Source organism: Phoxinus phoxinus (assembly GCF_949152265.1).
Source record: "Phoxinus phoxinus genome assembly, chromosome: 16".
Taxonomy (NCBI): domain Eukaryota; kingdom Metazoa; phylum Chordata; class Actinopteri; order Cypriniformes; family Leuciscidae; genus Phoxinus; species Phoxinus phoxinus.
This window is the reverse complement of record NC_136891.1, coordinates 28,892,022-28,919,789: the sequence shown is the minus strand read 5'-3', so window position 1 is coordinate 28,919,789 and position 27,768 is coordinate 28,892,022. Positions and strand designations below refer to the sequence as shown.

The 27,768-nt window shown below is 36.6% G+C and overlaps 2 protein-coding genes across 10 annotated transcripts in view; one reads left to right on the top strand and one right to left on the bottom strand.

Moving 5' to 3' along the window:
• Nucleotides 1–15,217, bottom strand: part of palld (palladin, cytoskeletal associated protein) — an 80,233-nt gene extending 65,016 nt beyond the window's left edge. For 5 of the 6 annotated variants that reach the window (XM_079639151.1, XM_079639156.1, XM_079639158.1 and 2 more), the window contains exons 1-2: nt 15,168–15,217; nt 10,020–10,943 (exon numbers count right to left, since the gene is read on the bottom strand). In XM_079639151.1, the coding sequence (XP_079495277.1) occupies nt 10,020–10,943; nt 15,168–15,202 (959 nt within the window). In that variant the 5' untranslated portion in view covers nt 15,203–15,217. Of the gene's footprint in view, nt 1–10,019; nt 10,944–13,362; nt 13,588–15,167 lie in introns of those variants that run through there. The other variant, XM_079639159.1, reaches the window with a different exon arrangement.
• A 374-nt stretch (nt 15,218–15,591) lies between these two features.
• anapc4 (anaphase promoting complex subunit 4) lies at nt 15,592–26,379 on the top strand. Of its 4 annotated transcripts, XM_079584888.1 has the most exons (31): nt 15,592–15,617; nt 15,847–15,900; nt 16,302–16,355; nt 16,611–16,727; nt 16,829–16,934; nt 17,370–17,502; nt 17,577–17,651; nt 17,794–17,820; nt 17,964–18,008; nt 18,087–18,171; nt 18,331–18,438; nt 19,170–19,253; nt 19,347–19,433; nt 19,628–19,692; nt 20,365–20,407; nt 20,506–20,582; nt 20,654–20,754; nt 21,493–21,544; nt 21,631–21,686; nt 22,098–22,144; nt 22,537–22,593; nt 22,674–22,730; nt 22,826–22,919; nt 23,057–23,154; nt 23,769–23,830; nt 23,984–24,022; nt 24,187–24,288; nt 24,978–25,061; nt 25,159–25,326; nt 25,533–25,656; nt 25,951–26,379. In XM_079584888.1, exons 4-31 carry the CDS (start codon nt 16,620–16,622, stop codon nt 26,194–26,196), a joined length of 2,430 nt encoding a protein of 809 aa, XP_079441014.1. In that variant the 5' UTR covers nt 15,592–15,617; nt 15,847–15,900; nt 16,302–16,355; nt 16,611–16,619; the 3' UTR covers nt 26,197–26,379. The 4 variants fall into 4 exon arrangements, with proteins under 4 accessions (XP_079441014.1, XP_079441017.1, XP_079441015.1 ...); XM_079584891.1 differs by lacking the exon at nt 16,302–16,355 and having other exon boundaries at nt 15,602–15,617; nt 17,800–17,820; nt 25,951–26,355; XM_079584889.1 differs by lacking the exon at nt 16,302–16,355 and having other exon boundaries at nt 15,602–15,617; nt 25,951–26,355.
• Nucleotides 26,380–27,768: the final 1,389 nt, after the last annotated feature.

Below are 27,768 nucleotides of genomic sequence, written 5' to 3'. Positions count from 1 at the left end.
CAAAATTGTCCCATTTAAATTAATGTGATAAACGAGTTAGGTCAGATTATATTACCTTAAATGTGTAATATAATGTTACTAGCTACAATATTTGTCATGTAAGTTGGAATCACGACACTAACGTACAACAATTTGTAAGAGGAAAATCAATACAAATATTTATTAAATAAAGAAATTAAGATTTCAATAGTTGTTCATGACCATTAATCAGTATATTATCTAGAATGAAGTCAACATTGTGATAACTGCAGTGCATGTAACTATAGCTAATGTGTATGTGTTTGCTGTCGTTTCAAATGAGCTCTTGCAGTGAGTGTTTGTGTTTGCATTTCTCTGTAATCAAGTGTTTCTTTTTCTTTTTATTGTTTCTCAGTCCCAGGTGGCTGCTCACTGCACTGTCATCTCGGCATAAACAAAACACAACAGTACTTCATGGGAACACCGTTGCTAAGGGTTACGTCATAAAGTAATGTTAATCTCTCAATGTCTAAGTGCCCTGTGCTGAACACAGATACTGTTCTGAACTTCAGTCTATACGTTGCGTGCAGAATGTGGTAAAAACGGCAGGGTAAAGATCATCATACACAAAAGACAGCTTAAGTTTATGTTTGAAATGTATGATTAGGTTGGGATTGCATCAGCTAAAAAACGTGCATATAAAGCATATAAAAAACTGTATGATCAAGTGAGCGAATACTGTCGACAAAGCAGGTTGATGTATAAAGAGACCAGCAGGGAATAATATAAAACAAGAAATGATATAATACAGAGGACCTGTGCAGAATCTCAAGACTTTTAAAATAACAGATACGGTAATTATACTTTTAAAAATGGTATAAAAGTTATATAAACATATAAAACAAAGGACGCAAATATTACATTTTCTAAGAATTCTAAGCATTGTAAGCTAGATTTTTCCTTTTTTGTCACTGACCCTTAAATCAACCATTATTTGTAAAGAGAGATGTGGAAAAGTACACCAAGTACAGCTAAAACAGTCAAATCTTAAGCACATTCAAACACATCTGAGGGTTGTGATGACAAAGTCAATGTTAAGTCATAATGAGCTGGGATTTAGCCCAAAATTGAAGTCAGCATTTCCATTATGGAGATGTGTTGAGACTCCTCGCTCTAATCCCAGGGATCATGAAAGCGATTAACATACACAACAAAGATACAGGGTCAGAGGTCAGTACCAAAGGGGTTTGAGAGAAGACGTCTCATCATTGACTCATTTCTGATCCGTATGTTTCAAATGTATCACACAAACACATACTTGAGTCATCCACTGCAGTTTTTGACTCATGTTTATGAGATGACATCATAATTTCAAGCTATCACTTACCAAGGAGGAGAAGGTAAAAAACCTGGCAGAGAACTTTTCCCACAGATCAAACAGTGACAGTGTAATACTCTAAATGTGGAATAATCCCTCGCAATAGTTTGGATAAATTTTTTTAAATAAAGAAGTCACTTATGCTCACCAAGGCTGCATTTCTTTGATCAAAAATACAATAAAACAGGACATTAAAAAAAACATTTAACAAATTAATATTAATTTCTATTAATATGTAAAAAAAAAAATTTTTAATACTCTTTTCATTAGTCTTCAGTGTCACATGATCCTTCAGAAATCATTCTAATATGCTGATTTGCTGCTCAGGAAATATACATTTTTATTATCAATGTTAAAAACAGTGCAGCTTAATTTTTTTGAGGAAAAAATATCTTTTTTCCAGGATTCTTCAGTAAAAGAACAGCAATTTTAAATATAAATATTTTGTAACATTATAAATTATAATCAGTTCATTGGTGTATTTATGACCTCACTCCATTTGACAATAACTAGTGTGTCTTTTAGCATGTTAGCATCAACTGTTGGAAGGACTGTTAACGCCAAAGCAAAGTCTGCATGTTTGTTCAGTGTAGCACAGTGACACACTTGTGGTTCTTCTAGCTGCCAACCAAAATGTTTCCGCCAAGCAAGAATTCCTCACTTCTTTCCCAAGCAATAATCTTCCCTACATATCCATGCTTCTCCCTCACTGTCCACCCTTCACTCTTTTTCAGCCCCTCTTAAATCCCAGCTCTTGTCAGAAAATGCTCTATTTGCATGACAACAAGTCCTCTTGTGGTTCATTCCAAGAATGTTGGCACAGACAAAACAACATCCTTATTCACCCTTATTCCCTGGTCTCTTTCCTTCCCTCTCTCCCTCTAGCTTCTGCTTCCTCTCGCTCTAGAACATGCATCAATGATTCTTCACATATGTTCTGATGTTCTTCCTTTTGAGGAAATTTCCAACTGTGACAGACTACGCCTGGACATTTTGTACAAACAAACACCAATAATGCATTGCTACGCCGTTCCGTCCCGTTAGCATTTGAAGAAACATTGTAAACAAGGAGAGTACCAGGTGTTCAGGTATTTACAACACAGTCGAAAGGCTCTTCAAACACATTACACACCATTCAAAAGTTTAGGGTCAGTACTTGTTTTGTTTTTTGTTTTGTTTTTAAATTGGCACTTTGGCACTAAGTCGGCAAGGATGCATTACACTGATTAAAATTGAAAAGTAAAGAAATGTATAATACTGATCCATTCATCAAAAAAAAAAAAAATCTGATCTTTGTTTCCACAAACACATTAAGCAAAACTGTTTTCAACATTGATATAATAAATGTTTTTTGAGCAGCAAATCATGATTACTGAAAGATCACGTGACACTGAAGACTGGAGTAATGATGCTGAAAACTCAGCGGCCATTTAAAATATATTAAACAGAAACCAGTTATTTTAAATGGTAATAATTCACAATATTACCTTTTTACTTTATTTTAACACATAAATGCAGCCTTGGTGAACATAAGAGACTTCTTTCAAAAATACCGACCCCAAACCGGTAACAAGATGAATTGTTTTTTTCTGTTTAAACGTTTTTAGCTTAATTTCATATTCATTCACAATCTTTCTCTCTTCCTCTTGAGAGTGGGGTGAAGGGGGATGCTGGCACGCAAAGCTGGGCTTGTTATTCAGAGTGACTGCAAGGGGCATTTTTAGAAGTACGAGGGAGGATCTCCTGCTAAGATCTGGCAACCTCATCAAAGAACATGCCCAAGGGAAACAAGTGATAAAATGTGAAAGAGCCATTAACCAGAGAAGTAATGAATACACACACATGCTCACACTCATTGCGAAGCTACTCCCATGGGTGAACATAACTTCCACATCACTTTGTTTCCAATTAGTTTTATTATAATGAGAACCTTGTCCTCCCGCTGAGTGTGTGTGTGTGTGTGTGTGTGTGTTTGTGTGTGTGTGACTCATGGTGTTTGTTATATGCTGTATTTGTTTACCCTTTTCACAACAAATTCTTGCAAAATGTTCCTTAAAAATATCAACATGTGTACCAATTGTGGAGCATTAGCATGCACACATGCTCACGGACAAGTGATGTTTGTTTGCCAACAGAATCATGCAGTCATGTTGACAATTATGCATGTCTTTTTGGCTAATACCATTTATGATCCATTACAAAAGATGACGTTAAACAACAGTTTAGATAACAGGAATGACAAACTAAGCCAAGCCATGCATGCACACAATGACAATAAACCAGACTCAAAAAGAAACATTATTAACTACCAGTACACAGAAATTCAGAACAAGCATGTAATTAGTTTTATGTTAAAATAACCAAGCAATCTATTTATAATTGTAAATTTAAACATATTATTTATTTAAATAATTTATATGGATAAATTTACCATATCATTTGGAAAAGTACTTTTCTATAATTTACTGAATAGGCTGTGTTTGTGTCAATATCGGCTTTCCATCATCACTAACACACTTTCTGGAACATCCAGAAAAACTGTCCCATATTTATACAGGCTTATATGTCCACCCAAGAAGAGTAATCTTCCGAGGTGGACACTGTGATCAACTACACTAATAAATAAATGAGTAAATGAAGAATGAAATGAAAATTAAGAATATAATATAATTGATACCAAAGCAAGTGTGTTACATCTCCACTGACTTTACTGCCGTAAAGGCAATACTGATGAACAGATGTGAAATTCTGAGGAGGACACACACACACACACACACACACACACACACACACACACACCTAAATGTCAATGCGGAAAGGATAAAGGCTTCATGGCACATGTGTAGATTCTGACCTACACACACACACACACACACCCACACACACACACACACACACACACACACACACACACACACACAAATTACCTAAATGTCAATGCGGAAAGCATAAAGGCTTCATGGCACATGTGTAGATTTTGACCTACACACACACACACACACACACACACACACTACTCTGAGAGTTTTCTGGGTTTCCTTAGATGCATAAATCTACAGAGGCACCTCTATCAGCCTGGGCACTATATTTATCTCTCTGCCAAACCCAATGTTTACCTAACGCCTTGCCTCTCCACACCTGCAAATGATTGAGGCTAATGGTTTAAATGAAAGAATGCGAAGAGGGAAGATACACTCCACTCTACCATATGATGTCACCTGGTCACTATCTTGAGGTCAGCACGGATCACTAAAAGACAAATCGAGAAGGCAGTCAGCCACACCGACTTCCTGTTTAGGCCAATATCACAAACATATCAACCTTACAGTGGAAAAATACTTTTTTTCTGAAGGAAATTGTCCATTAGGTTAACATTGCACTGCATAGCCTATTATCTATCCTCACTGACACACAGAAGAAAGGCATTGAGTTGGATCAGCCAGTCAGTCAGACAGACATGGAACAATTATGTTGCACAGTAAGTATGAATGTTTATGAATGTTCTGTCCTTCGGATGAGACGTTAAACCGAGGTCCTGACTCTCTGTGGTCATTAAAAATCCCAGGATGTCCTTCGAAAAAGAGTAGGGGTGTAACCCCGGCATCCTGGCCAAATTTGCCCCTTGGCCTCTGTCCATCATGGCCTCCTAATCATCCCCATATACTGATTGGCTTCATCACTGTCTCCTCTCCACCAGTAAGCTGGTGTGTGGTGGGCGTTCTGGCGCAATATGGCTGCCGTCGCATCATCCAAGTGGATGCTGAACATTGGTGGTGGTTGAGGAGATTCCCCCCCTTCTATGTAAAGCGCTTTGAGGTCTCAGATAAAGCGCTATATAAATGTAACGAATTATTATTATTATTATTATTAATGCACAACACTTAAAGGAAGATGCATTAGCTTACTGACTCAAAATGATGTCAGTCGACTCTGATGTATTCAGACTGGAGCTTGACACATGCTGATGATGTCATTTACAGGTTCAGTAGACGCAAAAGATTACTGGCGCTGTTTCGTTATACACGATTTGATTTCAAAAGGGTGCGTGAGAAAGTCTTCACACCCATGACTGTGTGAAGTGATGTGAACTACAAAAATTCCTAGCCGATCAACAAGTTATGAATAAATAGTGCACATAAAAGGTAACATTTGATATTCGCATTGGCCAGTAGACATTATAAATAAATATAGTAATTGTTAAGATGATATAAATATATTACAATAGTATAGTTAGTGTAAAGACCTGATTATTGAATTGGTTCATGTTATATAAATCGAATGTCCATTCAGCGTGATTCATTGCCATTTGACCTTCAAGGAGAAAATCAAGTTAAGACAGAGGCAAGAATATGCATGTCTGATTCAGACATTAGATGCATTAGATACTTTACCAGTAATTCACCAGTCTGTTTATATTAAAGCACTGTCTACTGTTTAAGATGGAAACTAGAGACATACTCTATTTACTCAGTCAATTTCCTGGCACTGCATCTTGAGATCATGGACCTGACCATTTTTTTTTTTTACTATTTACTAAAACTGTCAACTCCCAATGGACTGTAAAAAAACATTTTTATTTAATTCAGTACTCTCATTTTGTTGTTCAGTAAAGATATCCAGTATAGAACATTTTTAAAATAACAAAAAAATAATCAATTAAAATAGCATATTTTTAGTTTTAAACATAAATATCATTCAGTTTAGCTTCTCTGTTTTAAAAATGTTTAGCTATTATTACTGGAAAACAAGACAAAAATACTGATTTAGAGAAATATTTTGTTGTGCTTGAGTTTGGGGAAAAGTTGTTTCTGGAGCAAAAAAACAAAACAAAACAAAAACACAGATCAATATATTTTCATAAATTCAAAAATTGTTTCCATTTGTTACTTCTTGGTTATATTGTAGAAGAACTGAAGTGTTAGTACCGTATTTTTCCAAAGGGATTTCCTAAGCTGCAAGAAATGTCTGTCTCCCTCATGTCTCCAGAAACTTCAAGCTCTCTAACTTTAGCCCATCCATCCGAACTGCGAAAAACATGTCTCAATAAATATAACCCTGGGTTATGTAACACCTGTATGTAATCATTACAGTATTTATTCCAAGGGTCTCTGTAGTGTCTACAAGACGAACGTTTCTGAGAAAATAAACTATATCTGGTCTTGCACAATCTAACTCAAACTTGAGATGCAACACTTCCACCTAGAGGCCAAAAACACACCGTCAGTAAATCTTGGATAAATGGCAGATCACATGCTACAGTAAACCTGATTTAAATCTTTGTTGATCCTGGAACAACATTTCAATCAATCAATCAGATTTCAGGTGCAACTTATGTCAAGTTTTGGCTTACAACCAGGTTTAGGTGCTCATTTCACTGTGATTTTATGGATAAATTATGGGTATGGTTAGCTTTAGGGTTAGGGATAAATATTCGGACAGGATTGTTGTTCCAGGATTAACAAAATATGTTGACCCAGGAACATGTCTTACTTGGCAAAATCACTGTGACCCACATGCTACATCTCCCTGTGGATCTTTTCTCTGTGCTCTCTCTCTCTTTCCGACATCTACATATCCCCTAAGAAGGTGTAGAAAGGTGGAGAAAGTAAAGCCGTATGGAAAGTGTCAAGTCATGGCATGGATAGCATTCCAGAGCCTGGCTCCTCCATGCTGACCAGAGGACTATTTATATTGACAGGATGAGGCCCGGTTGCAGTGGCAGAGGGAGACGGACGAGGCTTTGCATTTCCAGTGTACAACCACTACGTCCCTGCAGTCCAACTGTATCTCTGTCCCCTTTCATCATGCAACCCTACGTGGGCTTAAATCCCATTTTACTGTTGCCCCTCTCTAGCTCGACATCGGACCTGCTGTTGCTGGGGTGGAAAATAGTGTGTGCTGCTGTGCACATCGGAAAACACAGAGCTCTGTGTTTATGCACTCAGACTAACAGAACATCAAACATCTGATGTCAGGCTAAAAACCTATTTATTTATTTTTTGCTTGAAATTTCAACACTGCTTTTTGTTTTTTAAAATACTGGGTTAAATTATTTTGATACTTTTCCCTTCAATTCATAATTTCTATATTAGCAACTGGCAAGTGCAGGCTGAGATGACTAACTTTCCTTGCTGGTCCAGACTGGTTTATACTGGTTAGATCTGGATTAATGGTATTCTAGCTGGTGAATTATGCTGTTTGACAGCAAAATATAGACACACATGTAAACAATGCATAATCAGACCAAAATAACAGATTGCAGTATTATTTTTAAAAAGAAAAACGTTTAGCTTACTTTCTGTTTGGTAAATCTGACTGAATTCAGATTATTTAAGCAGTTTATAACAACACTTTGTTATTTTGGTTACTCTTATGTTACTATTTGGATGTACATGTAGAGCCTCTCCTCGTGTTATTTAAAGTGGTGGGTGATTATGATTTTTCTTTCTAACTTTAATGTGTAATGTTGCTGTTTGAGCATAAACAACATCTGCAAAGTTACAACGCTCAAAGTTCAAAGCAAAGGAAGATATTTGCTTTTAAAGAAATTGCGTTTTAGGACTACAACACGACATTCCTCCCAGTATAGTGACATCACGAACCCTAAAATTTTGATAAACCCTGAAAACGATTTATAGATTATCAATGACTATACATAACTACACATAAGCTACATAAATTCATCAACTAACCATTCAGAAATGTTGTCTATGTTGAATGTCACGTCTTCTTGAGTCTCTCCATGTTTCTGACACTGGATTGAACATAAAAGGCTAAACGGTTTTGACATTTTCAGGACATGAGCTCTTGAAGCTCCGCCCTCAGTCCCGGAAGCAGCAGCTCATTTGCATTTAAAGGGACAGACACAAAAACGGTGCCTTTTTGGCTCACCCTCTAAAAGTGACAACTTTAACATGCTATATAAAAAAATAAGGTATTTTGAGCTAAAACTTCACATACACACTCTGGGGACATCAGAGATTTATTTTACATCTTGTGAAAAGGGCATTATACCACCCCTTTAAATTTCAAAATGAAGTTATGGGTCAAGTTAATATTTTCAATTACTCAGTCATCATAACCATTTACTTCGATGGATTTTTTTTTTCCTACTCTGGAAATCAATGGGTGCCGTAAACTGCCTAGTAACCAACATTCTTTAAAATATCTTCTTTTGTGTTCAGCAGAAGAAAGAAACTCATACAGGTTTGAACTTGACAGAACAACTTGAGAGTGAGTAAATTATGACAAAATTTTCATTTTTGGGTGAACTAACCCTTTAAAAGAAACACAGAATGTACAGTATTACATTTTCAATTTAAAGTTTTCAGTGTTTTTGACTGTGGACAGTGGAAACACCACCACCATGCCAGCCTTGCATGCCAGTAAAAATAACAGCAATAGACATCACATTAAAGAAAGCATCTGACTGATAGTGACTGGTTGTTCTTAGAATATTTCCTCAGTGTTATCAGTGGAGTGGGGAGATCAGCTAATGAAAATCGCTTTTTAAAACCAATCAGGTGTTCAGTTGCACCTTTAATTTTAATGAGAGGGATGGGGTAGCAGATTAACAAAAGTGTGGAAAGTAGGCCTAACTGAGTTCACAGACCTCCTCACTTCTTTGCAAGAACACACTGCGCTCCAGAACAACATCAGTTACTAGAATGAAAGCGTCTGCTAAATGCAAGTAAACAACCCCACTCAAACAGCAGCTGTACCAACATAATTCCTAAGGTGGGTAATGGGACCACACAGACATTCTATAATCTGTTTGCCTCCACTAATTTCCACATAGTGTCTCATTGGACACTATGCCCACACGATGGGTAGTTGCACCATCAAGAGTATCTCTGAAACATATGTACACACACTTAAATGATCTCATGTGGAACAGTGATTCTGTTCACTGATCAGTGCCCCCATCTCAGTAATGTGTGCACTTGAAGCGTGTGAGGAATTTGAAAACTTGCAATGCCCAAATTGAGGAAAAAAGTTGATAGATCTAATATGATAACTGAGATGTTTAGACCATCAACAAATATATGGCAATTTGCCTAGTGAACTTAAATTTAGAGTATAACCTTTGATGAGATTATGTTTAGGGTCCGCTCTGATCCCACTGATTAAGACTTCAACCTCACAAAGGAAGTCAAAACAAAAGTTTAGGGGACAGAAGGTCTTATATGTATTGTTTTAATAAATGTTTTGTTATATGTGTATTTGACGGTATATCTACAAAATAAAAGTATTGTCATTATCACTTTAGTTTTACACAACATTTGCATTGCACGACAAACATCAATAACCTTAACCGTAATCTCGAAAATTACTAGAAGTTCTATTTAAAAGTCGATTCTCCTTAAAATAATTCTATAATTCGCACACTTCCTTTGTGTTTCTTTGGAACATTTGCAGGGATCGTTCTAAGATTCCACAGGAGTCCCCTCCTTGCAGGAGGACTGAGTCTGCCGTCGCACCGAGTCTGGCGTCGCACCAAGGCTAGCTGCGGTATCACTAAAAATAGCATCTGTTTGTTTGTTAACTTTCCAGTACTGGCATAAATAAAAATATCTGCAATGTCTGCTTTCATGAATCTATTAGGTACATTCAAGTAAACAGCACAACCCAATGCTAGCAGGTACTGGCAATACCTGAGTAACATAAAGAATGGTTTTCATACCTGACTAGCGGAAGGGGGTTTCCAGTGACCCGGCATTCCAGGCGGATAGGACTTCCTTCTGATACTTCCTGGCTCTTCAGTTTCTGGGTGAAGTGTGGAGGAGCCGTGGGTCCATCTAGACTAACACCTCGTCCCTGATGCTCATCTGACCCAACATCAACTCGGCTCTGCTGCACGGCTTCCAGCTTGTGCTCAGATGAAGATGAAGAGGATGAAGGTGGCTGAGCCTGCTGCATGGCCAGCCGGTGGCTCCTTGGAGACAAGTAGCCACTGTCGGGTGAGGAGGAGTCTTCATCAACTTTTTGCTCCACACGTGTGGAGCCTTTGAAGATGGAGGAGAGCTCCTCAATGAAGGTAGCAGCTCGGCTGCAGAACTCAGTAGCTGAAGCAGCTCGTTCGTTGAGCTCCAGGCCTCCGTGGACCAGCCGGGGCCGGTCCTGCTTATATACTGGCATTATTGTTTTTTGGCAGATGAACTTTTCGGGCGATTCAGGAGCAGTGGGGGGCTGGTTAGGCCTTGTGAGCAGCATGTTCTGATTAGATGTGACCTTGCCAGATGTGGCGTCAGCTGACTGAGATGTTGAATCTTGGAGAGTGTGGTCTTTGGTTTCTGAGTAAAGGGGCAGGTGCTCTGTGGAAACGGGTGGTTCATCCAGGTCATTTGGGTCACCTGCGTCACTCATGGCCTCTCGAGCCAGGTCTAGACTGAAGTTCATCTCGTCCTGGCTCAGGAAAGCAGAAAGTTCTGGAAAGTCCCCATCCCCACTATCCGGCTCAGTCACTGAGTCCATGTAAACCTCACCATCAAGAGATGGCACTGAAAGCACGCCCCCATCCCCCTCGAAGGACACGCCCCCTGGAGGACACACCTCTTTCATCAGCAGAGAGAGGGGGAGTGTGTCATTCCAGCTCCTGTCCTGCATCCTGCAACACATACATAAAAAGACAGGTGAGGAAAAAAAACCTTGTAGACCCTCTTATTTACGTTTCATAAAAAAAAAACATTAATCAGGAATATCAGAATTGTAGTACTGAAGATGGGCCATTTCTGTGTTATACGCCATAATCATGCACTCAGATTAGTGTAAACGCTCACACCAGAGATGGATCACGGGCAGTTGTCGTATGATGACTCAGGCTGGCATACTTTTAGCACAGCTGTCCCGCATTAACCAGGCATGAGTGCCATTTAACACTGATGCTGCCTTTATCTCGTTTATTCCCTCGTCTATTATCTACTCTTTACTGTCTTCACATGAATTTATATATTTTCCAGTGACTTCTAAAGACCACCCAACACTGTACATTTTTGGTCTCAATAATCAACTTACACAGTACTGTTTAAAACTTTGATCAGTAAGTTTTTATTTCTTAATAAAATTGGCAGTAAATACTTCAACTTTGCTACAAAAAAAGTATTTCAAATAAATGCTGTGGTTACACTTTACAATAAGGTTAATTTATTAAACATTACTTCATGTATTAACTAACATGTACTAACCCTGATAAATACATTTATTACTGTTTTTGTTCATCTTTGTTAATGTCAGTTAATAAAAATACAGCTGTTCATTGTTCGTTCATTCACAGTGCATTATCTAAATGTTAACAAGATTTTAATAAAGTAGTAAATGTTAAAATTAATATAAGTCCAGTTCATTATTAATGTTAACTGTAGTTAACTAATGAACCTTATTCTAAAGTGTTACCAATTCTGTTTTTTTTTACTTTCTATTCTTCGAAGAAGAAGAGGAAGGAGTTTGACTAAATAAATGCAGCCTTGGTGATCATAAGATACCGGTACTTATGCTTCAAAACTTTTTAACTGTAGTGTACATAAATAAAAACAATTACATTAAATATATGCATTCTACTTATTTATATGTAGGCATTTTTATATACAGTATAAACTTAAAAAATAGCATGTTTATGATGGAATCCCATAAGGTTTCATAAAATGCGGGTTCATAAGGCACTTCCTAAAGCCATGTCTAATAATCTATAACAGATTCTTGAATAAATATAAGGGAATTTTTAGCAAATATTTACAGACTATAATGCTTGTTTATTGATATGAAGTCAAAAGTTGAAAAAAAAACCCACACCCAATTCACACACTGGATTGTGGGATATCATAGACATTGAGGGATGCACAATGCTGCCTTAACCTCATAAGGGATATGATAGACAGAATGTTATGCAACAGGTAAGAACAGATGTTATAGTTGATCCATTAATGTAAATCAATGTTTTATTAAAGAAAATGGTTTTGTTTTAATGTATTATTGGCTGCTTCATGATGACCCTATTGTGGATTTTGTGGAAAAACACCTTCGAATCCGACAGTGAATGATTGCATCCTCAATAACCCGTGGAGAGGATCCTTCGCCATAATTCAGGGAAAGTGTTTGGTCTGACATACCACACATTGGTGAAACATTAATATGAGACAGTGTCTGCAGCATAGCGAAACCCTTCAACCAACAGATCAGGTCTCTGAGAAAACACACCTCAGCTCTGAATACGTGCAGGGGAACTGGCCAATGTGTGTTAACACTTCATGCACATGTCTGAGACACGTTAATGTGTTCCTGCTAACTTTATGACTACTTTTCCACTGTAGATGCTTGTTGTACAAGTATATTTATTATTTATGGTCTATTAATTGATGACATAAAAGTGCTTTATTTCAATGATGTCTTCAGGTTTTGTTATAGTCGACTTTGTTTACACAATGTTCACGTAAAGTGACCAGGTGTTGCATGTAAAGGTGTGCGGGCATGTAAGAGACATGACAGTGTGACTTTCTCTCCATCATGGCGTCCTGAAGGCCAGCTGTTGTTATTTTTAATCCTCAAGGGCTGCGTTTCACAGCAGCAACCACCTCCCCACCAAGAGTCCTTTTTTACACATAAGCGCACACACACATGATGCTGCTGTATTATTCATGTGGAAATTATGGCATCTTTATTCTGTACTGTTGAATTATAAATAGCGGAATATAAATGTGACAAGCCAAACAATTGTGAAAGCCAAGACTGACATGCTTGATTTTCCATCTCGGACGCGAGCAGTTGAATGCACTTTATCCGAATCATTTGTAAAAGTGTTGAAGTATTAATCTGATGCCGGACGAAACTGAAGGAAATACTAAACTGAATGTTAAGCTGAAACCAAATAGCGCAGATGACCATTCATTTGAGAACTGTTCTGAATCTAATTATATAATTTACTATAATTAGTTGTTTTGTAGCAGAATGAAAATTATTCACATTGGATCTTCTACTTACAGTCAATGAAATTATATATGAACAACAACAACAAACAAAAACAGCCACTTTACCTTAAGTCAGTTTCTGGAAATATCTGTCCCCGTCAGAGGGTTCCAGTTTTCCTCAAGATCTCTATGCCAGAAAATGAGAAAAGAGGTCTCCTTTCCTCTAGGAGCTGTGGGTCTTTTCTCTGTCCTAATTTTCTTTTGTCTTGTTTTACTGAGTGCTCTGAGGTGAGCCGGTTAGAGTGGCTGGAGAGTGGCCTGCTGTCCCATCTGTCTCGGGCCCTGACGCTTACTGAGTACCGCTAATTTTGGACCCTAGCTCAGGTTACACAGCAAGAGAGAGAGAGAGAGAGAGAGAGAGAGAGAGAGAGAGAGAGAGAGAGAGAGAGAGAGAGAGAGTGAGTGTGTGTGTGTGTGTATGTGTGTGTGTGTGTGTGTCTGTGTAGCATCCATGTGCCCACACCACATCAAAGACACACATACATCATTTTCATATCCACAGAGGCATGTAAATGCATTTTGCAGACATACACTTGACCGTTCGGTTAAAAACAAGCCACCAAAGCACTCAACTATGCAAACTTACAGCACAGGTAAAATAGCAAATAAACTTCTCAAAATATCTTTGTTTTTGTCTGCTTATGTAGTATCATCTGTCCAAGAAACTTAGAAGTCATAATGAGTGTGTATGTAAATGTGTAAATTCTTTCATAGTGCACTAATTTTATATAAAAGTACTATGACACTTTAAGTAATATTCATCATAAAGAATCCATTTTAGTACGGAGACATGAAACTTTCAGAACCAATGTGTGCCAGTCACTAAAGACTCTAAATGTAACCTTATATCAATAGCTCAGTCCCTAAATACACTGTTATCCCAATAAGACACCCTGCCATTAACAGAGAACTGTATATAGGAACGAGGACACAACAAAAACTGCAACAAAGTTTACATGCTCAGAAGCTACATTGGTAGACTATGTTTTTTGGATTCGAATTTGGATTCCTCTAACTGTCTATACTTGATAATACAGCAAGATAAGCAGCTTCATGTTTTTTGGATTTACACACTTTTTGATTAAGATGGAAATTTAACCACTTTTATTCTTTTAAAGTATTTTTGAAGCCTGAAAGCTCCCGTTAAAAACAGCAACCAGGATTGTAATTTCTCCTTTAGTGTTTGAAGGAAGAAATAAATTAATTCGGGTATGGAATGACATGAGGGTGAGTAAATGATGACAGATTTTTCTGTTTCTTTAACATGTAAAAACGAGAGCCTCTCCATGGTTTAAGAAAGGTGTTTGAGACGGACGGCAGATGTGGCCGTGAGTGTTGCTGTAGGAGTCTATTTCAAGACACTTATCACATTCACTTCATAAACACTGACAGGGCAGAGCTATTTCCGTTTCCCAACAATCCATGCACTGATTACAGTTGAGCCTCAATGACAGGGACAAAAAGGTCTGTCACAGCGCAAACATAGATCACTGACTGATTCAATACTACAGTCTCAATCAGCTGCATCAATGAGAGAAAGATCATACTGGAAAGTTTATTATCCTGTTTCATTTTTTCTTTTTGTTAAATGATGGACACATAAAAAGCTTGGAAATGTTTCTCTAATTTGCACACTAACTGAATTTCCTTAGACTGGACAGCAAAAGCTCTTGTCCATATACTGTATCTTATTTAGGCCAAGAAGCAACCGCTTAGACAGTAAGAGTCATTTTAGTGACATGCTGCATTACTTACACAAACTATTTCACAGACATAAAACAAAGCAGATATCCCTAGTTAATCTAGTTTAATACTAGATGCTACAAGTGTATCCAAACAAAAATATACATATTAGATTTGATGTCACGAACCTGGTAAACTTTAGTGAATCCAGAGATGATTCCATCTTCAATTGCACTTGCTGTGTGAACCATGACTTTGCTGACAAGACTTTGTTTCCAGTCAGATTGGTAAACAACAACAACATGCTGTTGCTCAATAAAACTGCACAAAATTAACCTAAAGAAGCGCTCCCTCAAGCTTTGCGTGCAATAAGCTCAGACAACTTATGATACCAGTACTGTAAATAATCAGAATGTGAAAAATGTGCAAGCTCCAAAGTTTACCACAATGATACCCCCCCCCCCCCCCCTAAAATAATAATAATAATTAAAAATTAAACCAACTCTTAGAAAACCCCCAAATAACAGAATATTAAACCAAGTACCAACCCCACCCCTTTTTCATATTATTCTTGTGCACAAAAACGTTCAAAGATGTATCTCAATCAATCAGAACAATGCAAAGCATGCTGGGAATTGGTGATCTCCTGTCCTGTTTTCAGCAATGCTGTGTCAACAAAACACAAATGGACTTTCTATGTTTTTTTTCCTGATAAATGTGTTGTTCGATAGTTAATGTTCTCATTTGCCAAGAAAAAACCCCAGTATGCATCAGTTAAGAGCATGCTTAATATGAAATATGTTATGTGAGTTCAAAACCCAGATTTATGTGAAATCTATATATTTATTTTGTTAACCGAACACGTAGGACTGGTTGACAGGTTTCGTGATTTTCACCCTGGCTTTCCACCTTATTTTTCAGGTAAGATCAGGCGCGGCATTTGTATCTGTGTTTGGCTTCCGGTGTCATTTGCTTCCAGTTATATTTAGCTGTACAAATGCTCGTCGTTATGCTGCTTGATATTGTAAACCGGTATTTCTTACCACATTATTTTAATGTCTTATCTTAATTAAACTCGCTGGTTTGTAGCGAAACAGTTTTACTGCACTTTGATATTCTTGCTATTTCGGAAGTCTCGCACACGTTTCGCGTTTTTCAAATGTATTTTGGCCCATTGGAACTTCCGTAGTCATCATTTCATTGGCGGGTCAGAATTATGTTTCATTGGTCGCACAGCCATACTCATACTCATGAGGTTTATTGCGGTGTAAATAAGAAGAATATATGAATGTAATAAATCAGTTTCTCTATACGTTTGGAAGGAATTTAAAAGAAGAGCTGGATTGCGGAGCTTATCGTTTGTCGTCGTTTATCTGGTAAGTGCGTGAAGTCTTAAACCCAGGCTAATGTTGTTGTGGAGCATTTGTGGAATAGCAGTCACTCCAGTGAACTAACTTATAGTTTCTGGCATAAAGGGCTGTAGTGCTTGATCATATGAGTTCATCATAACTGCAGTCACTCATGTCCAGCAGCAGATGACAGAAGTCTGCGGTCCTCGTCTGATCAACTCTGAGTGATCAGTAGCATTGATGCTGTTTGTAAGTTACTAATAGACATTTTTCCTTCCGCAGGGTTCAACAATGCCTGCTTTTCGCCAGGTCGGGGAGAAGCAGCTCCCCAACCCCATTCTGTACATGGCCTGGTCTCCTAAGAGAGATCTTATAGCCCTGGCTAACACTGCAGGAGAGGTTAGATCTTTTATAGACATAGATAGACATACACATACCTGTCTTCAGTTAAACCATACTGTTAATTTCAATATATCCTAATCTGTATTATGTCATTACAGCTTCTCTTGCATCGGCTTGCAAACTTTCAGCGGGTGTGGAGTTTACCGCCCAATGAGAACACCGGAAAAGAGATCACATCACTGGCCTGGAGACCTGATGGGAAAAGTAAACTCAAATAGTATTTCTCTGCCTGATTCGTCTGTTTTATTACTTGAAATACAATAAATGTTAACTGAAATATAATGAACTATGACAAAAACACAATAAAATTACTAAAACTAACTGAAATGGAAAAAAAGTTTTCTTTAAAATATATGTACTGAAGTGCACTTTACCCATTTACTCATGAATACAGCATTCATATAATGTATTCGTCTTTATGTACACTTTTTTTTAATATTGTCAATTTGCCATATAGTATGCTGCTGCTGTTTCATTGCAGATTTGACAAATAAACCCAATCTTTAAAGCAATTTTGAATGTCCTGTTTGCAGGAATAAATACAACATAAAAATAAAAAAAAGCCTGCCACATTCTGAAGTATAAATAAGCTACCATTGTCATGTTAAATGATTAGTAACATTGGATTGTTATCTGCAGTCCTGGCGTTCAGTGTGGGAGACACAAAGCAGGTAGTTCTGTGTGATGCAGAGAAGGCAGAAATCCTCCACCTGTTCCCGGTGGATTATCCAGTGTCTTGCATGCACTGGATGGAGGTACAGGATGACAGCAGGTGGGACTTTTTACATAGAGAGGATCCATTTTATCTCTTTTAATTGCTTGGTTTAATCAATGTTTCCCCTCTAGCTCATTGTCCTTCTTCAGCGAGTCTGAAGATGAGTCCAGCCGTTTCCTTCCAAAGTTACCCACTTTACCTAAGAGGTGAGACTCCGAGCTTCCCACATTAAGGAAAGCTTTGGTTTTTCTAGCACGGGGCTGAATGAGAAGTGCTTGGGTCACTCCTTTGTTTTTATATTTTCTAATTGTTTTTATGGCCATTTTCCTTTGCTGTGTTTTTGTTCAGCTACAGCACCACATCAAAGATATTTAGGTAAGAGGACATTTTATGTGCTTGATTTGCTGATTATTTGTCTTTTTCTTTGTCATATGTTTTTTGATTGGTCATCTGCGTGTGGCATGTGCTAATGTGTATCCACTCTGATTTGTTCTTATGTGTTATTTTGTCTCTTGCAGTGAAGAGAAATCAGATGAAGTCACAAACCTTTTGGGGGAAGTGAGGTCAGTGTTGTAGGCTTTTTGACCTGATTGGTTAAGCTTGTTGTATTTTGATTGATGTGTGAAGATGTTTATTTGCAGACTTAATGTCTTGGTGGTGGGAGGACCATCTGGATTTGTCGAGCTGTATGCGTATGGCCTGTATAAGATCGCCACGCTGAGTGGAGTAAGATATAAAACCTCAAACATGCTTTAATTTTGACCTCACACATAGTTTTTCTTTTCATTCCTGCTATTTCTTAATTAGCCTATTGAAGTCTATTGAATGCATTTAAAAAGCCAAGTTCATGTGTGTATTTGTTACAGTATTTTATGTCTGCTTCAGATCTCAGGGACGTGCCGTAGTCTTGGACTGTCTAGTGACCTCAAGTCCCTCTCTGTTATTACAGAGATGAGATCTACAGAAGACAACCCTGAGATACATTACATACAGGTAAAGACTGAAAAATGCAGATTCAAATCTTGCCATTTTTTCTCCAGTATTGTCAGCACTGTGCTTCTTGAATAATTAAAGTGTCCATGATAAAAATAAAATAATTTACAAATCCAAATTCATATAAATGTCAGTTATAATGTATTTACAAGTTGTAACTTATAACTCTTTGTATTGTGTGTGTGTGTATGTGTGTGTGTGTATGAGTTTTAATGTGTATGTGTGTGTGGTTTAGGTATTCCCTACGTTACTATACTTCGCACAAGTGTAGTTTTACCAAAGTTTTGTGATCTTGTTGGGACATTTTCAGTTCCCATAAGGAAAAAAAGCTTATAAATCATATTACATGATGTTTTTTCCCCCCTCCAAAATGTAAAAATGCAGAACGTTTTCTGTAAGGGTTGTGTTTAGGGGTAGGGTTAGGCTTGGGCACTTGTGTGATGGTAAAGGTTAGGGTAAGGGACTAGGGATTGCATTATAAAAAAGAATGTTCAAAGAAAGTCGTGTGTGTGTGTGTACATGCTGAAAATAACTTCAGCAAATAGCCTCTTTGTAATTAAATAAGTACTATCTATGTGTATGTAACTGCTATTTATTTAAAGTTGATGAGACCACAGTCAGTTTGCAAGTAAACAAAGTGCAAACAGGCTGAGTCACAGTTGATTGACAGCTGTCAGGTTACGTGTGGCGTCTCTGCATTGAGAGTGATATCAGTGGATTGACTGTTGCAGCTGGACACTGGGCTGCTGTCTTCCTGTCTGCCTGAGTTGACCAAGATGGCACGCAAGTTTACGCACATTTCCACACTGCTACAGGTGAGCGTCTTACTCATAGAAGCACCTGTGTTTTACTGTAACTCAATCTTTATGCTCACAGAGTATCTTTCATTCTCTTTCTCTGTCGTTTAGTATTTGCGTCTCTCTCTCACCTGTATGTGTGAAGCATGGGAGGACATTCTTATGCAGATGGATCTCCGCCTGACTAAGTTTGTCCAGGTAAGAGCCCATCACATGGCAGCCAGTCACAAACAAGCACATATAAGGCATCTGATACGATGACATTCATTAGGGCATTTAAACGCCTCATCCTGAAAATACATATAAATGTAATAATGGACTGTGATCCATGGAAGCCATTGTTTGTTGTTTCTTCGAGTTTTAGAAATGATAGTTTGTTTGTTTTTTTACAGGAAAAGAACACAAGCACTCAGGTTCAGGATGAGTTTCTGGAGCTACTGTTATGGGGACATGCAAGGTACACACAATTCATAAATAAGTCACACTAGGGTTTTCATATTGCCCTACCACTGTGATCATAGTGGTGGCAAATTAAAGTTTCTGTTTCATCATTCTGTTTTTATAATTATTTCTTATTGAGTAATGCTTGTAAAATTGTACAAGATTACTATTGTTAAAACATTAAATACATTTAACATAAAAGCATTGTATAATACTATGTATAAAAAATAACATTTGTATTGTATTATTATGTAATTTTGATATAAAGTATAACTTATATTTTATATATATATATATATATATATATATATATATATATATTATTTAGGTTGTTTTGAAAGCATGCAAGATTAAATCTGCTCATGCATGCGTTTACTCTAAATGGCCAACAGGGGGCAACATATGTTCGCAAATTTATAATTACAGTCAGAATAGGAAAATATACAATCTCCAATACGTGTCCACAAACAATAGAATATAAAAGAACAAGTATCCTTTTTTTATGTTAAGATGTGAATGAGCATAAAAACAGCTGTGCACATGTCTGGTCTTGTTGAATTCTTGTTGAACATTTTACCTGATAATGTGTTATATTCTTGAGTGTTCATTAGCATAACCAAACCAGATGATGACATGGAAATGATCACTCTTGTAGAACTGGATATCAATATTCCTTTTCCCCCTTTAGCCCTGAACTTCAGGCTCTTCTCATGAATCAACTCACTGTCAAGGTAAATCTACCTGGAATTAGATTCACTGTATTAGTTATCCTACTGTCATTAGCGCACTTATTATCAACTTAATTCATTATTACTGTTTGCTTTTTAAGGGCCTAAAGATGTTGGGTCAGTCCATTGATTCTTCATATTCCAGCATCCAGAAACTTGTTATCAGTCACTTGCAGAGGTACGTTATTATTCACCAGATAGAGAATGTTACAGAGTGGCCTGTGCATTGAGTGTTTGCTGTGCACACAGTGGCTCTGAGGCGCTGCTGTATCATCTGAGCGAGGTCAAAGGAATGGCGCTCTGGAAGCAGAAGTTTCAACCTCTCGGCCTGGATCCTGCAGCCATTGAGGGTATAAGACAGTGTTATTTTACTATTATTTATATACTATTATATTGGTCTTGTAACGGATCACTAAACTCACGGTTCGGTTTATGGTTTTTTAATCACGGATCAGATAATTGTTCGGATAATGTAACTGTAATGTAACTTTGCTTTTCATTTATTACTCAGAGCCCACTTTAAATACTTTTATACCACAGCAAAAATCTAGCTTTTAGTAATTAAACATTACTAAAGACTTAGTGAACAGTTAGTATTAAAATAAGAACTAATACACAAATCTACAAGCATAGATAAATACAATATAACAAAGTTACAAATAAAGGTCTAACAATAGTATTCAGCTACAGAAATGAAATCATTAAATGTAAAATGACACTAGTGTTCACTGTATAAATTAAATATAGATTAATCTTTGTTAAAGCTTTGTTTGTTTTTAAGTTTTAGTAATTCTAGTACTTTAACTTAAACTTGTATTATTTCCAGCAAGCCAACATTTCTATTTATTTGTATAAGGCTTTAACTGAAATGTATATTTTATTTTAGCTTTATTTTAATTAACGAAAACTTTAAATAGTTTTAGTTGTAGTTAACAATAATAACATTGTTATAGACAACTTGTCCAGCCGACAATTAAAGTCATACTACTTAAATAAAATCTTGTAAAAAATTATAATTGTTTTTTTTGTAACTAAAAACAAGCAAGTAGAATGAAATATTTATATATTCTCTTTTGTTAATGGTTTAGATGCCATCGTAGCTGTGGGATCTTTTACCCTGAAGGCCAGTGAACTTTTACAGTAAGTTTAATCTTATACTATCCTCTTTATGTCCGTTCTGTACATGTCGTTATCAAACTTCACTCAAATGTTTGTCTTGATTCCAGAGTCATTGATAAGAGTATGAAGAACTTCAAAGCCTTTTTCAGATGGCTGTATGTTGGTAAGCTGTAGTTTTTGTGAGAGATTTATCCTTCAGATCAATTTGGTCAAAAACTCTGTTCCAATACCTAGTCTTAGTTCTAAGGGAGCTTTCTTACCACCATGGAACACAAAGTTGACTGATGTAGAAAACAAGCAATGTGCAATTATACTGAATTATTTTTGTTACTTTTCGGTATTGAATGAAGTTTATTTATAATCATCATTCTTATTTTAAAGCATTATAGGTACACTCCTTATACACAGGCTTATACAAGTTCCTAACAACCATCACATTCCATAAACGCATTGCAACAAGCTCAGTGAAAACAATCCATTATGGCTAAATGATGCTTCTTTGGGCAGCTCTCCAGATTTTGGAACAGAGTCAAAGTCTTTTGTATTGTATTGTAACAGCTTTTGCTTTTCACAGCAATGCTTCGAATGTCAGAAGATCACGTCCCTCCTGAGCTTAACAAGGTGAGATTTCAACAGACATGAAGAGAGTGAAAGATTGTTGGTGAAGAAAATGGTGGTAAATTTAATTATAATAATTTAAAGAATCAAAATGTAAAAAAAAAAAATATATATATACGGTATATATAATAAATAGTAAAATTGTGTGTGTGTGTGTATATATATATATATATATATTAAAACGGTCAATTTAACGTGCTAATTTAATTATTTAGTGATGGAAAAATAACCCCTATATTGGTCATCTTACATTTCATTTTGATTGTTGACGATCATGATGCTGGACAACTCACTGTGGGATGCAGCCCATAGAATGCAGTTAGAAGAATGCCCCTAAAATACAATATATACTTCTTTTTTTCTTTTTTTAATGTAAATATTATTGTGTGTTTCAGATGACTCAGAAGGATCTGGCTTTTGTGGCTGACTTCCTGTCCGAGCATTTCAGTGCTGTGAGTGAATGAGAAACACAATTTTAACACTAAACAAACATTTGGTGAAAGCCCATCTCATTTTCTGTTCTCCATTTCAGAATGAGGAGCTGTTCGATCGGAAAGGGAAGTATTTCAACGTTGAGCGTGTCGGACAGGTAAGGACCTTTTTACACGTTCTTGCACAAGAAGGGAATTCTTTTCCTCGTTCCATAACATACTTGGTCTGTTTTTTGTTTTGTTTATTTTGCAGTACTTGAAGGATGAAGATGAAGACTTGATATCTCCACCCAACATGGAGGGCAACCAGTGGGTGACATTTGTAAAGCAGAGCACTCATCTAAAAGGTAGAATCATAACACCTTCTTCATTTATTACCACAAGACTTCTAATGTGAACTTATTGTTTTGGGGAATTTTTTTTATTTAATATGAGAAATGTAATTAATTACGTGTATGTTTGATACTTCTTTCTTGTGTTGCAGACAGTTCGCTGCTCTTCCCCACTTACCCACAGAAGTCTTTGCATTTTGTCAAGAGAATGATGGAGGGGTTCATTGATCTGTGCTTACAGAAACCAGCCGTGAGTCTCTAACACACACACACACACACACACACACACACACACACACACACACACACACACACACACACACACACACACACACACACACACACACACACACACACACACACACACACACACACACACACACAAACATACACACACACAAACATACATTAATCTTTCTTTATCTCTGTAAACACTGGCACGACAACAGTTTTACATGTTCTGCTTTGAAACCTTTTTCTCATTTAGGGCTAAACAACTTTTGTTTTGAATCAGTGTTTATGAATTTCAGCCAACCATAATAATAATAAAACACAAGCTGCAATATGAGGGCCTATTATATTTATAGACAACAAAGTGGCTTGTCATATTATTACCTCCCCTCACAAATTTACAACCTTTTTTCTTTCACAAAATGGACGTCCTCCCATCCTGTTCTCTTTTCCAGGGGATGCTCTAACTTGCCTTCTCACACACAAACTCCATCCATTAATGGTCTCCAGCACATATATAACAGAAGCATTAACTACATTAACTGGGTTGTTTCACCCTTCCTGTTGAGCGTTCTTTTCCTCTGCACTAATGCGTCTGACTCCTGATCATATGTATGCGTGTGTGTTTTTCAGGAGGTCATCGGGCATTCAGTAAAACAAGCTGTGTGTTTACGCTTGTACACTGTTCCTGAGAGGTAAATCATGGTTTAATAGTCAATATGCTCTAGTGACTTATGATTGCTAATGATTTGACAGAAAATCACAGACTGTTTGATTTTGATTTACAGGTCATATTTTGTCTTGCTGTTGGAATTATAATGATTTCTATACATTATTGTTTTTGTTAGCTCAGAAAATACACCAAGGCTGTTTGAGCTGCCTTCACTGTAAGTGGATTACTTATATTCCTGTAATTTATAATGGTGAATTTTGAGGTTGTAGTGTCTGTCAATAATGTAGTTCATAATGCAATTACAGTCTGCATGTGTAATAACAGTGATTTTTCTAAACATGGTGATGAAGATGGTGCTAAAAGTGTGTTTTAATGCAGGTGGAATAATAAGAAGGCTGGTATGCATTATGTAGTGTTCTGCATGCCAGAGATCTCACCCTCTAAAATCTATATTCTGAGGAGAGCAACAGACCCCAACAGGTAAACATGCCACTTTTGTTGTTCTCTGTTGTATTTGACTACAAAAATAAATGAAAAAAATGTGTACGTTACTGTTTAAAATATTGGGGTCAGTAATGTTTTTTCAAGGTTACATTAAATTAGTTAAAAAGAGAGAAAAGACATAATGTTATGAAAGATTTCTATTTAAAAACTTTATATTCATCAGAGATTAAAAAAATAAAAAGCATCATGATTTCCACAAAAATATTAAGCAGCACAACTGTTTTCAACATTGATAATAATAATAATAAATGTTTCTTGAGCAGCAAATCAGCATATTAGAATGATTTCTGAAGAATCATGTGACACTGAAGACTGGAGTAATGATGCTGAAAATTCAGCTTTGCCATTACAGGAATAAATAACATTTTAAAATATATTCAACTATAAAACAGTTATTTTAAATTGTAATAATATTTGACAAACTTTTGAACATAAGTGTATATAGTAACTAAAAAAACTGTGACTCATAAAGTAGTCAGATTAATAAACTTACTTTTGGTTCGACTCACATTAGTGACTCATTGGTTTGAATCCATCTGATGAATCATTAAATTAATGAACTCCTATGATTGTCATGAATCAATCTAGAATCTTTTGGGAAAGAAGCATATAGCATAAATGAATGGATTTTCATTACTGACGGACTGAATGTGTGTGTGAATAAGGTCTGTCCCTAATGGTCTGGTGGCCCTGAACCTCAGCACTCCTCTCAATTCTAGTATAGAAGATGAAATGCCTGCAACTTCTACGTGAGTTCATCTGTGGAAATAACATATTATGAAAATATAGACGTTATTTAATCTTTGTATGTGTCTGTGAATGACTGAATAAAATTGTGTTTATTAGTGACTGCTCGTACAGTTGCCTTGATGCCCGCTTTTATGATGACGAGACATTGACAGTGGTATTGCAAAGTGTGGAAGATGACGAGAATAAGATGCGCATCCTTACTCAGCTTCCTCTAAACTCTGCTTTGAGCTGGGATGAAGAGTTCACTTGGGACCTTACCCTCAGGTACAGGACACTTGTTGATTTCCACCAATCAGTAACCTTTAATTCTGTTGAATTGTTAGTAGTAGCAGCATGATGCATATTGCAGTAGTTCCAGTTCCAGCAATATACTAGATTGTAATACGGCTATCCTTAGCTTGGCTCGCCCCTATTGAATGTCCTGAATTAGCACTCTTTTGATGTGTCGTCTTTGTTGTGGTATGTTTTAGGCTGGAGCAGCAGACTGAAGGGATCCCAGTACAGGCTCTGGCCTGGGGAAACCAGAGCAGAGAGATGGACAACATCAAGGCTCAGTTTGTGGCAGTTAACGGGATCCGCAAAGTGGCCTGTGTGGTAAGACTACAGCTTGAAGACATTTTTAACGATTTAGGAAAATAGTTTACACTTAAATGTATCTTATGAAAGAAGTGAAAACTGATATAAATATGCTTAATTAATAATTAATGACAAACTGTTTTATTTTATTTAATTATTGAAAATTAATGTAATATTGCTGCCATTAATGTGCATTTAAAGTTCAATATTTTTATTTCTTTTTTATAGTTATTTCAAGAAATCAGAATTAAGAATTCAACTCTCATAGCATGTAAATGTTAAATAAATGTCTTGTCTCATCTCTCTCATCAGCTCAGTGCCAATCTGAGACACATACGTGTGTTTGAAATGGATGCAGAGGAGGAAGAGGAGGAGGAAGAGCGCGCTGATGAATCACAGGAAATGAGCTCGGACCAGGACAGACTTGAGGAATCAATGACTACTCAGAGTGACACTGGGGAAGGTGGAGATGGAGCAAGAGGGGTTGAGGATGCTCAGGTGACAGATCAAAGTTCAGGAGACATTTTGGATGACACTGCAGGGTCAGATATACTTTGAACTCTTTTTGCCCTGAGATCAAACGCGTTCTCCACAAATGAACTATGGACTCCTCTACTATTCCTGGTCATGTTCTTTATGTATTAAAAAGTATTTTGTGACAAAGATGAGCTGATGAACATTTCACGTTCTCATTTGTAAATAAATAGATTTACTGTTAAAAACCTTGGGTTTGGATCAATCAAAACTTTAATGTGTCGTCTCCCCTGGTGAGTAGAAAGGTTTTTTTTATGGTCCTATGGGCAAAATATTTCGAGATGCACACTATCAGCCTACTAATATGGCTAGAGTGGGTTATTGGGATTTTTTTATTTTTTTTTACTATTATATTGGGGGTTCCTGGGTTAGTTGGGAGTCTGTGTTGGTGTACCCTGGGTCTGCAAAGGTTTAAAACCCCTGCCCTAGGACAATAATAATCTCTTAGCCTTGCTGTCTTGCTCACCTGGAACTTAAATGACTGGAAATTGTGAAGTTCAGTCGAGGCCAGGGATAAGTGAGTAGAACTGAGTGAACATTTTAAGGTTCTAATCCAGATTTATCCCTCTGTACAAGAAGATAAATCCTGAAGTGCTTGCAGCGGTCCTTCTGGCTGATGCCATTCGTTCTGTGTTAAAATGATGGGCTGTGAGGAAATATGGTACATGTCCAAACAAGGCCAAAGATTTTTATTTAAATCGTAAACTTATCATAAACTTAATAAACAATGAGAAGATTTCTGTCAGAGATGGTAACATCAATACATTATGTTTAATTGGAAAGTGAGACCATAACAGAGAACAAAAAATCTAAAGACACTATATAATTTCAGCATGCATCTCAAAAACAGCCAATGCAAATTTTAAATGCAAACTTTTTAACATGCAAAGATTTAGTTATTTAGCCTATACCTCATAGAGTGTTGTTCAGGTACTGTGTTCAACCTAATCAAAAGTAAAAGTATACATTTTTAGTGGAAAAATAAATGATTTAAAAAGACTTCCTTTAGTAAAATATTAAAATACTTACATTTAAGAATTCCAGAAACTCTTTTAAATGTTTATATATATATACAAACATATATATATATAATATATATATTATATAATTTATTTAGTTATTACTCAAATTCTGCCAGATAAAATATTTTAGAGTTTTGCATTTCAAGTAAAATGTATATTTATTGTATAAAAAAAAAATCTCAGGGCTTTTAAAAATATTATTAATTTACATGGCTTTTCCATATGATGGTATTTTTGGAGCAAAACAACTGAGCACCTGTGACAGTGGAAAATTTGTCCATGACTTCATATTTTTGATATGGGTTTGTGAATGTGTTTTTGCACCATATTCACTTCAGCAAAGATTTGAGTGTATGAGTTTCTTAATTTGTGATTAGTGCCCCAGGAGTAAAATAAACTGTTATATTTAAATTCACCAGCTAACTTGTTTGACATCTGAATATCGTTGTTTATAGACTGAGCATCAAGTCAATTTGGTTCATCTTTAGCAATTTTATAGTGTTGTAGTGAGTGACTGAGACATCCCTTCACAAGGTAAAAATGTTGATATTAAAATTGTTATCAGTTGCTTTTA

Coding starts and splice junctions, on each gene's coding strand:
- anapc4 (XM_079584888.1), top strand. CDS start 16,620: ATGCCTGCTTTTCGCCAGGTCGGGGAGAAGCAGCTCCCCAACCCCATT. Junction 18,009..18,086: donor AACCTTTTGGGGGAAGTGAG/GTCAGTGTTGTA, acceptor GTTTATTTGCAG/ACTTAATGTCTTGGTGGTGG. Junction 21,545..21,630: donor AAGGCCAGTGAACTTTTACA/GTAAGTTTAATC, acceptor TCTTGATTCCAG/AGTCATTGATAAGAGTATGA.